General features: G+C 41.3%; 1 protein-coding gene across 2 annotated transcripts; it reads left to right on the top strand.

The window, feature by feature from the left end:
- The first annotated feature begins 995 nt into the window (after nt 1–995).
- Nucleotides 996–15671, top strand: DYRK3 (dual specificity tyrosine phosphorylation regulated kinase 3). 2 transcript variants are annotated; one of them, XM_079107864.1, is made up of 4 exons: nt 999–1225; nt 1588–1708; nt 3116–3227; nt 9198–15671. In XM_079107864.1, exons 3-4 carry the CDS (start codon nt 3144–3146, stop codon nt 10770–10772), a joined length of 1659 nt encoding a protein of 552 aa, XP_078963990.1. In that variant the 5' UTR covers nt 999–1225; nt 1588–1708; nt 3116–3143; the 3' UTR covers nt 10773–15671. The 2 variants fall into 2 exon arrangements, with proteins under 2 accessions (XP_078963989.1, XP_078963990.1); XM_079107863.1 differs by lacking the exon at nt 1588–1708 and having other exon boundaries at nt 996–1225.
- The last annotated feature ends 66 nt before the right edge of the window (nt 15672–15737 follow it).

The following is a 15737-nucleotide window of genomic DNA, read 5'->3' as shown; positions in this document are numbered from 1 at the left end:
AGCGTTGGGCATTTTGAGAACGTTTGGATTTCTTCCGGCGAGTTACATGGCCTTGTGCCTTGCAGGCTTAGAAAATTTGATTGGGCGTCACGCTCAAGAAAACACAGTTCTGTGGTTTAACCTCCTTCGCTCTCACTTTCATTTCAACTGTGGAAGTCCGCTTAACACCGGCAATATTGAGGAGTGTGAAGTTTTCAGAAAAGGGTGGGGGAAAAAAACTCCTTCACACACATTCTAAGGAAAAGGAAGAGCCTCTCAAGAAGTCTGGGCCGAAGGTGGAAAATTGGGCTTTTGAAACTTAATTCAGGATTGCCCACTGAATAAGCAAGCACCGTTTCTCTGGTGTCAAGATTCCTCATCTGTAAAATGGCTCTTTGAGCTCTACCATCCGTGGCATGCTCTTGCACGGGAGTTAGACAAACCCCAGCTTCAATTCTGGATCCCAATTAAATCTTTAAAAGAGCGATATCATTTGGTATGGTTACTGAGATTAAATAAGATAATATTCGTAAATGCAAGTACTGTACATAAACGGTCCTCATGATTGCCTTTTTATGTCTCCATCTCCCTCTGAACGGCCTCTCCAGCAATGGGAAAGTCTAAAACAATGCACATATTCATTTTAAATTCACACATATTCAAGCAGAAGGTTTTAGCACTCCAGACTGCGAAGCGCTACTTAATTGTAGACCGTGAAGACTTCGGGACAGATACTCCGGCTTTCACCGATCTTCCGCCCGGGCCATTCTTCCCCCACCCCCAATCACCTCGTGCACCCGCCTAGCTCGCTGCACACCTAGCCAGCAGCTCTGGACGCGTGCTCCTCGCCTCTAATCACTAGCGACAGCGCTAAGGACACGGAGAAGCAGCCCGCCCCCGTGCGTCAGCGCGTAGTTGCGCAGAGGCGTTTCCCGGGGCGTGCCGCGGTTGCTAGGCGACCCTACCGCTCCCCCTCCCACCCTAGCGCTTGGTCTCCCTCCTCCGGGCCCTGGCCAGTCGCGAGCGAAGGCGCGCGGAGCTGCAGTGTCTGGCAGACAGTCCCCGGGGAAGCGTCGCGCCCGGGAGGCAGCCGTCACAGCGCAGGTGGACGCGGCCCGCCGGGTCCGCCAACCGCCGCCCCTCCCCCCGTGTGGGGTCCCGAGCTAAAGATGGGAGGCACAGCTCGCGGGCCGGGGCGGAAGGATGCGGGGCCACCCGGGGCCGGGCTCCCTCCCCAGCAGCGAAGGTAACGGCGCCGCGGGGTAACGGGCTAGGGGCGCCAGAGTGAGCTCTTGGCACTGGTCGGTGAGGCTGGGGGGCAGGGAGGGTCTGGGCTGGTGGTCTAGCGATCCCCCAGCAGGAGGGACAAGGGAACGGGTCTCACTCCCTCCCGGGACCGGCCCCCTCCCTTCCTTTCCATCAGCGCCCCACCTCCCCTCCCCGGCCCACCGTGAGTGGGGGAGGGGGCTGGAGCGGAGTTAAGAGGAAGAATTACGACCCCTGGATTGTCTCTGAAACCCTAGATCGGGGGTATGGCAAGGGACTCCAGAAACCGGGGACTTTTCGTGGGTTTGGTTTTCTTTTCTTTTCTTTTCTTTTTTTTTAAAGCAAGCCTGGGGAGTCTGGGAGCAATACCTTTGGAAGGAGCCCTGTTGCTCAGAGCACTTAACCCAGGGCTGAACTCTTGGGGTTTTGCCTTGAGGGGTGCGGTCTAGCTTCGGATTTGGAGGTAACCGGCTGTGCATTTTAAGGCTTTCGCCGGATCCTATTTTGAGATTCCCCACCTTGCATTGTATTTTACGCTGAAGTAGAGAAAAGCAACCCCGCCCCCCCCACACGCCCTCACGCCCTCCACTCCATTTGCATGAAACCTTGTAGTTAATTTCCTGTTAGTAGGAAATCTTGCAAGTGTTTAGCGTCTTTTTCTCAGTAAATGTGAACGCTTTTCCCTGTTTGTCTTATCATGCTATGGCAAAAGGTCGGTCACTTCCAGACTATTTGGTTTCGGTCAGTGAACCATTTCTCTGTTAAAAATAGCAGTACTTCTATGAAGAATGAGCATATTTTTTAAAAAAGAACATTTCAAAAATACTTGTACTGTTTTTCTTTTACCTTTTGTATTCCTTTAATACACCAATCAAATCTAGAACTGATTTTATAAAACAGTTTTTATGGGTGACTGAAATATTCCAGGATTTTAAAGACATTTAAAAAAAAAAATCTTCCCCTGCAACAGAGTTGTTGTTGTTGTATTCGTGGTATATCGTACAAAATGATACATACAGTGAAATGCCGATGTGTTTAACTGGGAAATCCATGTTCTTGGTGGCAGATGAAATACATTATTCAGGGCCATCTTGTGGATTAAATAAATCCTCTCTGTCTTTTGTGTTCCCCTGCAGTAGGGGAGCCACAGTGCTAAAGAACAGAGAAATGATCCTTAATCATTTAGCATTTTGCCTCCCCTATCTACCAGGAAATCAAGTGGGAACAGAGACAAAATTCAGTACATTTTGTAATTTAAAGTACCCCTTTAGTGTCAGCTGTAATATTCACTGTATTTTTCTATAATTGGGTAGATGTAAGTATGTAAGTAATAAAGAGAAAAGACAGCTTTAAAAGGCTTTTTATTTCTTGCCAGTAAGACCCAAAAGTGTAAACTGGAACTATTCTTTCCATCAACATGTGGAAAACAGGCTCAGAGGAGAAGACAGCCCAGCCAGTGGTAGAGGTATTAGAATCCAGTGTGAGACTGAAAAAACAATCACCTCCGTCACACTTTCTGGTTTTTGGGCTTCCTATTTAAACTAACCTTCATTTTCAAGTAATAAGTTAATTAATTAATTCCAATTTTTTTAGCAGTATTCAGAACAGATAAGCCTAGTTTTGACCATTTTAAAATATACATCTAGAAATGCTGTCCTTTCTTTAAAAGAAGAAAAAGGAAAAGAAAATTTGGGCTTGTTTGCCAAATGCCCCAGTTTTTTACATTCAATGCCAAAATGCAGTGTAGATGGTTATTTCTATTAATTGTTCTCTGTAGCAGGTATGAAGTAGTTAAGACACCAGATGTTTTAGAAAGGCAAATTTATATTCTTCCTTACTAACAGATTTTGTCCATAATCCTTTCAACTAGATTGGGGGATGGTGTCTATGATACTTTCATGATGATAGATGAAACCAAGTGCCCACCCTGTTCAAATGTACTCTGCAATCCTTCTGAGCCGCCTCCACCCAGAAGACTGAATGTAAGTAAAGCAAGTAATTCTTTGTGTTTTAATTGTCTTGTAAAAGAGAAAGTGCTACTTAATACTCAAGGTAGGGTTGTATATCACTGGCAACATAGACTCTTTTTTTGTTTCTTTTGATTTCTCCTGACTTTGGAAAAACAATTTCTGTGGTTCAGGTTTAGCTTTTCAAAATGATTTTGATTTGGAGTTCACCTCTTTCAGTTTCTACTCAGATAAATATATGACACTTGGAAAAAGATAATATACTACTTTTATTTAGGTTACCTTTATTTTAGCAGAGGATGATACAGAATATCACAAAGGCTTCTTTTAACAAAAACAAGCAAAAGAAATTATTGCAGAATTTGTGGATCTGCAGAATTTCCCCTGCAAGATAGAAATGCAGTCCTAGCTTATTAGTGTGCTAAAAGAACCATTTTATAACTAATAAATTAAACTTGAACAATACAATTTTTTTGATGCATTTAATCATTTTAGGAACTGCAGACATTAGCTTTTGATGCCATTTTACTTAAGATAATAATAAAAATTAATTCACATTTCCTCAGCATACGTAGAGCAGTAGGCAGAGCAGGGTTTGGACAAGTTCCAAGACAAGGAGAAGCTATCCTTGACTTTAAAATATGCATATGCCATCTAATGAACATATTGTATACTTGAATTTAATTTGTAATGTTTCTCGTTCATGTATCTATGTTTAAGACCAGAAAAAAGGACTGGGTCGTGGCTCAGTGGTAGAGCACTTGCCTAGCATGTGTGGGGCACTGGGTTTATCCTTAGCACCATATATAAATAAATAAAATAAAGGTCCATTGACAACTAAAAAAATACTTTACAAAAAGACCTGAAAAAAACAAATGTTCTGTTATTCCCTCCCCCGACCCCCCACCAGAGATTGAACCCAGGGCTTCATACATGGTGGGCAGGCGCTCTACCACTGAGCTACCTCCATAGCAATTTTTGTTTTGAGACAGGGTCTCACAGAGTTGCTCAGGGTGGCCTTGAGCTTACGATTCTCCTGCCTCAGGCTCCTGAATTGTTGGGATTACAGGTGTGCATCACTAGGCCCAGTTTGAAATTGTTACTATGTGGAAAAAAATTCCTCGCATTATTCATATTCCATCCCAAGTTTTTCTTATTAAAATGAACCCTTTTTATCTCTTTCAAAGTTAATATTACAAATTATGGGCTAAAATTATTTGGAAGGCTGGTGACCCCATTTCTGGAGTACAGTAGGGTTTCTTTCCATTTTCTGCAGGATTTATTTCCATTCTCTGCATTCAGTTTCTTTTTAAAAACCTCCAAGAACCAGAACTGTATCTACTTGTGTTGACCGTCAGATTTCTTGATGACAGTAGCGATCTCTATAGGAAATATTTTATAATTGAGCTGGTGTGTTAACATCTGACTTCATTTTAACTTTAATTCGGAGTTGATCCATGCTAATAAACTTCCAGTAGGTCACTTAAATGATATGTTTCAAGATCAAAATGAAATTTTTATTTTATGGTGTTTAGAGTAACAGTTTTGGGAAGCATGGGTTTTAGATTCTAATGCAATGGTGTCTTTACAAACTTTGCTTAAAAAATGCTTTTGACCTCTTGGTGGCACTTATAGTTCATAATGCTGTGACTTCATCCTGGGGTCCTATTGCTCTTTTCATAAAGACTTTTAGCTTTGTTGTTTATTCCAGATGCTCTTACAAACTCATTGTAAATGATAAATCATCTGCCCATAGGCTTTTATTGGGTTAAATTTTGGGTTGCAGGGATTTAGGGTCAGGAGCTCGATAAAGTGTAGGTTTTCATATCTTGATGAGAAGTCTGTTTCTCTGAATTTCTCAACAAGAGTTTTAGGGACTTGAGTAATACAGTAGAAGATTATACTTGAAACATCATAAGCCCTCCAAATTAACGGTGTATATGACGCATTCCTAAGAAATAAAACACGGGCCAAGCTCAGTGGCCTACACCTATAATCCCAGTGATTTAGGAAGCTGATGCAGGAAGATCACAAGTTTGAGGCCAGCCTGGGTCAGTTAGTAAGACCCTGTCTCAAAATAAAATAAAAAAGAGCCTGGGGTGTAGGTGAGTGATAAAGTGACTGTGGGTTCAATCCCTAGCGCAGGGTGGGTGGGGGAGAGGGTGGGGTATGAGGAAGGAAGGAAGGAAGGAAGAAAGGGAGGGAGGAATGAAAGAAAGGAAGGTAGGTAAATCTGGCTCTCTGGATGTAATTACATGGTTATCAAAATATATATTGTGATTCTAACCCTAGACTAGAAATTTTTGTAATTATTACATTTTAATGTGTGAACATTGTAGATTCTCTGAGAACAGTGGAAGGAAGGTTTTATTTCTAGCACAGAAGACTTGATATATAATTAATTCAGGCCAGTATTTGAATTATTTACAGGAAAGGAAGGAAAGATAAGAACCACTCCCCCATGTGGAAAAATTGCTTTCTGGAATTCTGCAGGTTTGCTGGAGATGGGAACCTCCATACTGCTAGTGGACTACACCCTGGGTAGTATGTTCTGTTCCGGAAGCCACACCTTAAGAGAGACATATAATACAGCCCATAAAAAGATTGTGAACAGAGTAGTAAAGGAACCCAACACCAGGCAGGGAGGTTAGAGGAAATGAAGGGGATGGTGAACTTGCAGAAGGATAGTGGAGTCAGGGACTCGGCAGTCTTTTTATGTATTCCAAGGATTCTTACATGAAATTTGGATACTTCTGCATACTTCCTGAGAGCAAAGTAAGACTTAATTTGCAGAGGGAGAGAGATTGAGTCTCACTTTAAGGTAAAACCATGAGTCAGGAAATCCCAGTAGCATCCTTCATCTTATCCTTCCATAGTTCTATGGAAATTAAACTTCTATTATATTTCTGTTCTTATTAACATAATGTGCCTGAGACCCTCTCTTATCACAAACAAATGAAGACCTCCAGAGCAAGCCCAGGGCAACCTTATATGTAGGCAAAGTAGGTGAAGTTCCTAGGGATGGACCCTGGACCACAAATACCTTTCCTACCAGCTTGTCATTGATGACTGAGAGGCATTGTGCATTCTTTAGTGTTAAGGCATTGATTTCTTTAAAGTTCAGATGTCCTTGGAGAGGTAGCACATTAAATTGTGTAGCAAGCTGAAAGCAGGCTTTGTGCCGGGGACAAAGTGGGTGAGGTGTTTTTGTGAGGAGGCCTGTTGAGTGGGCCATGTTGGGTAGAAGCTGTATTTAGCGCTAGATGCTTGGTGGAGGGAGACAGAGATATGGAGGAAGCCACTGCAGAGAGAAGAGAGAAATTAATAGGGAATAAGGGAGAGTTACAGGAACCTAAACCTTATTATATTGAGAATTTTGCCTAATGGTAACCAGTGTTTTGAACATGCTTTACCATTTGTGAGGGTCTTTCACATGTATTATTGGTTATAGTTTGATTCACACAACATGCGGCAATTAGCTATTATTATTCATGTTATATAGATAAAGAAACCGAGACTAAGAAAGGTTAAAGTAACCTGCCCAGAGACCTACAGCTTTTAAGTAGCATAGCCAGGACCAACAACCCAGGCCTTCTGACTTCATTTTTTTTTTTTCTTTCAGGATGATTTCAAAAATGCAGCAAATATTAAGATATATTAAAATTAAGTAGCAAAATTTTTAAGGAAAACTGGTGAAGATGGTGTGCAGATGTTCATTTTTGTTGTGTAAATCTAATTCGAACCAAATGATTTTAATTCTTTCCTAATTCAGCCAGATTTATTCCCTAATAGGTTGTAGTTCCTCAAGAAAAAAATCTGGTTTTTGCATAGGTGCTAAGTAGTAACAGTAAGTGTTCCAGTGAGTACTGGATGGGTGAATGTCACCCACTTCTGTTTCTTCATCCCTAAAAACAGGAGTAGTTGTTTGACATAATTGCTGATAAGAAGGATGTTGCATTGCATTTGTCTTAGTGAATTATTGAGACTCTGTCTACAGGCCTATTTGTTTTCTTGACCAGTGATAATTCTCTATTTTTGTTTCAGAGAAATTATACCAGGTCCATATCTGGCCTCTTTAAAGCTAAATGCCAAATCGTGTCCATAATCGAACTGGTTGCTTCATTTTTAAGGTTTTAGGGTAGTTCATGTAACCCTTAAGTACCTTCTAAATATTGAAATTGATTAAATTGTTTTAAAAGGAACAGGAACGGACTAAGTCCTGTTTTTATAACTAGATCAGGGGCTATTTGAGGTATGCCAGCACTGAAATTTCTTATCCCTTTTTGATTATTTGGGTTTTCATTTTTGTATTGTTTCTTTATTTTTCTTTTATTTTTGGTAATATATAAATGTAACTTTTGGTTTGCTTAGGTTAAATTAAAATTCTGTTTTTTAAAGGTTTGACCACTTTTTAACTTCTGTTTTTGGAGACTTTTAACTGGAGTTTAGAGCTTATCTGGAATTATTTGTCTCATACTGAAGGCCCTCTGAAATTGTCAGATTAGAGTCCATTGGGAAAAACAGATGTACTGTTTAGTATTGCAGACTTTTTTTAAAACAATAGATTTAAATTTTTTTCTTTATTTCTAGCTCCTTAACGTATCTGAATCGTTTTGTTTTTTGTTTTTTCCCCCTTTTAAAAAATATTTATATTTAAGATGTACATTGTGATTTTGTTGTTGTTGTTGTTTATTGGATACTGGGGATTAAATTCCGGGGTGCTTAACCACTGAACCATACAGAGTTTTGCTAAGTTGTTTAGGGCTTTGCTCTGTTGCTGAAGCTGACCTCGAACTTGAGATCTTCCTGGCTCAGCCTCCTAAGTCTCTGGGATTACAGGCATGCACCACCACGCCCGGCTAGGATGTTTTGATATACATAGTGAAATGGTTATGCGGTCAAGCCAGTTAACATATCCATCATCTCACAGAGTTACCCTTTTTATCTTACTATTAATTATTTTTAGATGTTTGGCTATTTTTGCTTTTGCTTTTCTTTTCCTTAGTCATATTTCAGAGAATCTTGTTTCAGTTCACAGAATCCTTTTTTAATTCAGAGAAATTAGTAGAACTTTTTTCTCTGGGATACTATTCCTTCCAGGAAAAGCTTAAGCAAATCGAGATAAAAGAGTAGTGCTCCTTTATCTCAGAGGCACTTGGAAGAAGCTCCTCACGGGCCTTGGATTCTTAGTTGTTCATCAGCTACATTGAGAGTTGACCCACATGGTTTAAAGAGTTAGAACTTTCATGACTTGATGCTCTGGTAGAAGTCTGCAGTAATGTATTTGAGGACTGGGGGTTGATGAGGAGGCCTTGGTTGATTCCCAGTCAGAGCCAGCAGTTGGCCCTCCTGGAGAGTCATGTTGGTGTCAGGAGAACCAGGTGCTGAGTTTTGTCTCTGGGAAGAGCCTAAATTAAGGAATCAGAAGACTTGGGTTCAGATCCCTGCCTCTGTCACTTGGTAGTACTTTCTTTGCACTATTATGATCCTGCTCATGCCATTAGGATTTGGGAAGATACTTGAAACAATTAGTATACAATGTTCAACAGTATTTATAATCAAGGAGCAAATTATGTGGTGTAGACTGCAGTCAAATTGCGAGGTTAATTATTATGGTCTTGGAGTAGTTTTAAGTGAAAGAGAGAGGAGTTAAATTGGGTGTGAAGAAGTATAGGATGTGAGTGAATGACGGGGTTAAAGGATTCTCAGGACAAAGAGACCTATGAGAAGGAACCTAAGATGCCAAGGGATGGGAAGACAACCATCCTGTCTTGAACAGAGCAAGAAATGTAAGGATTGAGGTCGTCTTACTTCTCAGGGAGTCAGGATTAATTTAGAGGCCCTTGCTTTGGTAATTGTGTTCTTTTTGGGTCATTTTAACCTTAAAACTCACACAGCTGGGCATATTTTGATGTTGTTAGTCAGAGGGAGGATCCCTTCCTCTCTCTAGTGACTTTAACATTGTATTCACTTTCTCTTTCATAGATCACCAACGAGCAGTTAACAAGAGAACATACTCAGCACTTTCTGAATGGAGGTGAGATAAAGGTAGAACAGCTGTTTCAAGAATTTGGTAGCAGCAAATCTGGTACTCTTCAGTCAGATGGCATCACCAACTCTGACAAAAGCTCTCCTGTTGTTTCTCAAGGGAAAAGTTCAGATAGCTTAAATATAATTAAATCCAGCAGTGCATCCAAGGCACCCAAAGTGGTACCTCTGACCCCTGAGCAAGCGCTGAAGCAGTACAAACACCACCTCACTGCTTATGAGAAGCTGGAAATCATCAATTACCCAGAAATTTATTTTGTTGGTCCAAATGCCAAGAAAAGACATGGAGTTATCGGTGGTCCCAATAATGGGGGATATGATGATGCTGATGGGGCCTATATTCATGTCCCTCGAGACCATCTAGCTTATAGATATGAGGTACTGAAAATTATTGGCAAGGGGAGTTTTGGGCAAGTAGCCCGGGTCTATGATCACAAACTTCGCCAGTATGTGGCCCTGAAAATGGTGCGCAATGAAAAGCGCTTTCATCGTCAAGCAGCTGAAGAGATCCGGATTTTGGAGCATCTTAGAAAACAAGATAAAACTGGTAGCATGAACGTTATCCACATGCTGGAAAGTTTCACGTTCCGGAACCATGTTTGCATGGCCTTTGAATTGCTGAGCATCGACCTTTATGAGCTAATTAAAAAAAACAAGTTTCAGGGTTTTAGTGTCCAATTGGTGCGCAAATTTGCCCAATCCATCTTGCAATCCCTGGATGCTCTCCACAAAAATAAGATCATCCACTGCGATCTGAAACCAGAAAACATTCTTCTGAAACACCATGGGCGAAGTGCAACTAAAGTCATTGACTTTGGGTCCAGTTGTTTTGAGTACCAGAAACTTTACACGTATATCCAGTCTCGTTTCTACAGAGCTCCGGAGATCATCTTAGGGTGTCGCTACAGCACGCCTATTGACATATGGAGTTTTGGCTGCATCCTTGCAGAACTTTTAACAGGACAGCCTCTGTTTCCTGGAGAGGATGAAGGCGATCAGTTGGCTTGTATGATGGAGCTTCTAGGGATGCCACCACCAAAACTTTTAGAGCAATCCAAACGTGCCAAGTACTTTATTAACTCTAAGGGCCTACCTCGCTACTGCTCTGTGACTACTCAGGCAGATGGGAGGGTGGTACTTGTTGGGGGTCGCTCACGTAGGGGTAAAAAACGGGGTCCCCCAGGCAGCAAAGACTGGGGGACAGCACTGAAAGGGTGTGATGACTACTTGTTTATAGAATTCCTGAAAAGATGTCTTCATTGGGACCCCTCTGCCCGCCTGACCCCAGCTCAAGCATTAAGACACCCTTGGATTAGCAAGTCTGTGCCCAGACCTCTCACCATTGACAAGGTGTCAGGGAAACGGGTAGTTAATCCTACCAGTGCTTTCCAGGGACTGGGTTCCAGGCTGCCTCCAGTTGTTGGAATTGCCAGTAAGCTTAAAGCTAACTTAATGTCAGAAACCAATGGCAGTATACCTCTGTGCAGCGTATTGCCAAAACTGATTAGCTAACAGACAGTTCAGAGATGCATATGTATGTATTTTTAATTACCTTGCAAACCTGCAAATGGAAAACAATGCAAGCCCGTTGGTGGATATGTTTTTGTTAGACTAGACTTCTTTTTTTTAACAAGGCAAAACATTTTTATATGACTATAAAAGAACTCTTCAAGGGCTAATTACCTAACCAGCTTGTATTGGCCATCTGGAATATACATTAAATGACTTTTTATAGGTCCATGCATCTTTGTTATTATCATCAGATGTACTTCAACCTGTGTATATCCTATTGGTTTAAATCTCTCTTTCAAGATGGATGATATACCAAAAATATATGCTGACTACTCCTCTCTTGTCTTCCTCAGCATCTATTCTGGAGGGGTAATTTGGGATGTGGTGGGAGTTGTACATGAGAGGCAGAACTAGATCTCTTGCTCCAGGAGGCCATTACAGGGGCTCATTCTAAGTGAAGGGCTCACAGCAGAATATAGGGTGAGGGAGCACCTCAGAGCTATTGGTCACCTGTACAATTGGTGTCATTGCTTTACTTCCCACGATGTGTGGTGTTTTTTATTTGTGTTTTTATTGTTATTATTATTTTGTCACAGCTTTATTCCCTGAAAGCATTTTACAGACATCTTACCACCTTACCAAATAACCTTGTAGGTTACTGCTGGGGTTTGCATAAGTTCCTCAAAGGCTTGTGTGTTAAAGGCTTGGTCCCCAGCCCTTCCTCAGTTCTTTTGGGAGGTGGTAGAACCTTTTAGGGGTGGGTCCTGGTGGAAGGTTTCCAAGTCCTTGGGCACTTGACCTTAAAGGGAATTGTGGGACCCTTGTTTCTTTCTCTTCCTCTTTTGATTCCCAGGTTTAAAGTGAACGGTTTTGCTCTGCCATGTGCTCCCACCACAGTGTGTCAACACAGATCCAAAGCAATGAGGCCAATTGGTCATGGACTGAAACCTCCAAACTGTGAGCCAAAATAAACCTTTTATCTTTATAAAAATTGATTTATCTCAGGTATTTGTTACAGTAATGGAAAGCTGACTCACACAGGGGCCAATTTTAAAATCAAATCATATACATTATTTCTCCCCCATCTCCAAGGAAGATAAGTAACTACTTTGCCCCAGATACCTTCAAATGTTAAAGGTAGAATCAGCACGAAAACTGCCATTTCCTAACTCCTTCTTGGTCATCTGTGGACTAGTCTGCTTGCTGCATTTTTGTGGACGCTTGTCCTTGTGAAACAGACCACTGTCAGGTAGACTCACTAATTTAAATGTTTTCCTTCTCTCTCTCCAGCCACCTACCACCTTAATGTCCCACATTTTCTCACTTTCACTTTGAACTGGGCACCTTCCTAGATTCTGAATGAACTTCAGTTATATGATGAAAACTGTCTGAAAATCCAGACTCAGATGATAATCCAGTTTCCACTTATTTTCCCTAATTGCTTGTACTTCAGCAGCCTTTCTCTTTTTCAGCTAAGTTTGAAAGTTAAACAGCGAGGGCTGGTAACACAACTAATTGCTGGCCAAATGGCTTATTGGAAAGGTGGAGAACTAAGTAACTCACTGCTGCTATTATTTTTTGTGTTTTCCTTGTTCATTCCTCTACTTTCACGTACCTCCGGAACGAGAGTATTCCCAAATTCTGTCCTCAATGTGTGTCCTTTCGAGCATCACAGTTCTCAGAATAACCGGATTCAGTTTTCATCCTAGAATCTAGTATCTGAAATCTCCCAAAGATTGGAAGGAGGTGTCTTTCATTGGATAACACAGTAACCAGAAGAGAAGAAAAATAGCCAGGGGCATATTATTTGAGAAACTTTGACCTTAGCCACAATTATTCCTGGCCACTCCAATGCAGGTGTGGAAGGTGAAAACAGAGACCTCAGCTTCCCAAGTTTGAGGCCCAGGGGCAGGGGAGCTTAAACCTCGGCCTCAGCCTCTTCCAAAGGAGGAAGTCTTAGTACTTCTGGTGACTGAAGAGCTGGATTATTTAAAAACCTTAATTTTCATGCTTCTTGTTAACAGAAGGCAGTGGAACAGATAACTCCTTTAGCTCCTTCTAACTTCTGCTGAATTTTTAACTTGCTGGAGAAGTTGGAGAGTCTCCTGCATTATCTAGGCAGAGCATATGTTGAGGTGGTTTTGCTCGTTGTTATCAGAGTAGGAGACCTGCTCTCATAAACAGACTGCTTAAAGGATTGCTGCCCCAAATGATGCACACTAGATTTTTACGTTGGTGTTTTTGTGAGCAATCTCCATGGTCCGCCAGTGCTGCACCTGATCTTGGGAGAGAGAGGAGCCTGTAGCTGAGACCGACACGTGCTCCGTTCTGTGTAGTGAATGGACTGTAAGGTCACTGAAACTGGGCTGAGGTGAAAGGATACAGACAGCTCGTGACACTGTAGACAAATTCCGAATGCTCTGGGAAGGTGAATGTATGTGTTTTGGCCTAAATTTGGCAACGGGGAGAGTGGTGCAGAGCAGAGTCATCTAAGTTGGCATGCCTGCCTTCTGCGGGTGGATTCAAGTTTGGGGAGAGTGGGCTGTTTTAAAATTTGGTGCTGGTTGTGCAGATAGATTTGAGGAGGTTTATGGGTGTGTTTCAAGTTTAGAACAAGTTGTGATTTTCAGAGGCTGTTACCATGTGTCCCCCCCCCCTTTTTTTTTGGTATGCGTGGTGCTGGGAATTGAACCCAGAGCCTTGTGCATGCAAGGCAAGTACTCTACCAGCTGAGCTATATCCCCAGCCCTCCTGTGCCCCCTTTTAAGCCATTGTTAAATGTTCACTTGCCCCTCCGCTCAACCCTAGCAGTGAGTGACTGAATTGGATCAAAGTTCATGCCAACATTCAAACTGCAGCTTACAGTGACTGGATTGTTTTTTAGTCATTTTTGTTCTAGCCACTTCAGTTAAACAGATCAAGTTGGTTGACTTACTGATTTCCAAAGCAGCAAAATTAACTGAATTTCCAAATTGTTATTAACACAGTAGAAAAGTTAGATCAGAATTTTTATTTCATTTCTAAAATAATTTTTTTCTTTCAACCTGGGAAATTGGCTAATCCAGTTAATACCTGCTCATCTTATATTATTCTCTCTTCTACCCCCAGTGATTGTCTGTTCATTCATCATGTGCCATCATGATTTCTTGTATTAGAATGTAAGCTTCAAATGGGCAGGCCTATGTTCTTATGATATTCTGAATTAACAGGTTTTTTTCTCTTTTTGGTGGTACTGGGGATTGAACCTACAGCTTGGCACATGCTACGCACGCGCTCTGCTGCCCTTATACCCCCAACCCTGAATGAAGGGATGCCTGTTGATTGTGTGCAGATGATGGAAGCTCATTTCCTTTATGTGTGAGGAGCACTCTCACCTCTTCTTTAAGTTGACCTGTATAATCTCTTATCTCTTTCTTTATGGGGAAAGATGATCAGCTAAGGGTTACATGAGACCACTTTCTTCTGGTCCAACAGCAGACATAGTTACCTTGGAAACAATGAAAAGAAAAATGCATCCATAACCTATAATGAAGGATTGTAGTTCTGTCCCACAAGGCTTCTGTGAAAGGGAAGAATCTAGCCGGGACCTTCTTTCCAAGAGGAAATTGACTTAGGACCATATTAGCATACTTTCTAGGTATCGAAGGATGTTTGGGGCAGATAGGGTAACTGGCCAATGCTGCATGTTAGTTTTCATGATATTTAATTTGTTAAGAATGGGCTTTATTGCATTGTCAAAAACCAGAAGATTAAGTACAAATTTCAACCATGAAATAGTTTTAGTCAGTAGCAGCTGGTTATGTTAAAATACCTCTTGTTTTGTCTAATTCCCAACTAGGTGTAATTAAAGTTAATGCTGAATTTTAGGTAGCTGCTGATAAATTGTTATAAGCTTTTCAGTCAGAGCACTCCTATTGTTTTAATGAATCATGGAAAACTCTTTGTCATTATTTTTACTTATTTCTTTTGCATCTACTATTTGATGTCATCAGCGTCAGCACGGAAGTTGGAAAGGTGACAGTGATTGTTGTAGATGGCTCTGCATGCTTTTTTTTCACCTGTGAGTTAAGGATAAGTATTAAGGTGGATTGCCAGCACATGTCTTCCTCCGTCTCTTCAGAATCATCGGAGATGATGAGTCTGTGTACACTGCCTGTACATAGAGCAACTGCGGACAGCTGTGGTATGGAGAACTGGAGTCCACACAAACGAGGAGTAAGAAAAGGCCAGGGCTTGGCAAGTCAAGGAAGAATTGTCCTCTTCCAGAGATCCACCTCCTAATTTTAAATAATGTTTTCGTTATCCTCATACATCATGTCCCTCTTTCAACTTCAATCAATACTTCCTGAAACCCAAGAATTTAAAAGAATTTACTTCTTGCCTTGGTGAAGGGTAATCCTTTCAAGTGTCTATTGAATTAGGCCTGCTGATTTTAATGAGAAAAGTTTTTGAGTATCACAGTGAACCCATCCATGTAAGGACTGAAAGCTCTCTGGTTCCTGAGATCCGTAACTCCTGAGATAAACCAGAGCCGCAAATATATTGTCTAGACTTTGAAGGAGCTGGATATACTTCTTAATATAGCTCACCCGCTGCTAAGTTGAGCCGAAGCTCTGATATTTTTCTATAACAGGAGAAGCCTGCCTGATGAGAGACTAGAAAGATTCTTACCTCCTCTGCCGCCACACAAATAGACTAAAGAGAAAGCAGAGCCCCAGAACAGGCCAAATGGTGACCTGTGGCTATTTCAGCTCAGAATGTCAGCCTCCAAACCATCGGGTTTAAATCACTTTGGTGTCATGGGATTCTGTCATTGTTCATTTGAGCCTGCTGACATGCTTCCTCTGGAAAGTGCTGCTTGGCATGGATGAGTCAGTGTTTTTTTTTTTTTTTTTTTTTTTTTTTTTTTTTTTTTTTTTTTTTTTTTTTTTTTTTACAGGATGTTTGTTTTTAAAAAATATATAA

The sequence above is a fragment of the Sciurus vulgaris genome (genome assembly GCF_902686455.1).
Source record: "Sciurus vulgaris genome assembly, chromosome: 12".
Taxonomy (NCBI): Eukaryota; Metazoa; Chordata; class Mammalia; order Rodentia; family Sciuridae; genus Sciurus; species Sciurus vulgaris.
Note: the sequence above shows the minus strand (reverse complement) of the source record. Positions and strands in the feature narration are given on the sequence as shown.

What these genes read in the sequence shown, in the direction of transcription:
- DYRK3 (XM_079107863.1), top strand. Translation starts at nt 1,149, where the DNA reads ATGGGAGGCACAGCTCGCGGGCCGGGGCGGAAGGATGCGGGGCCACCC. An exon ending in CTCCCTCCCCAGCAGCGAAG is followed by an intron (nt 1,226 to 3,115) that starts GTAACGGCGCCG and finishes CCTTTCAACTAG; the next exon opens with ATTGGGGGATGGTGTCTATG. An exon ending in CTCCACCCAGAAGACTGAAT is followed by an intron (nt 3,228 to 9,197) that starts GTAAGTAAAGCA and finishes TCTCTTTCATAG; the next exon opens with ATCACCAACGAGCAGTTAAC.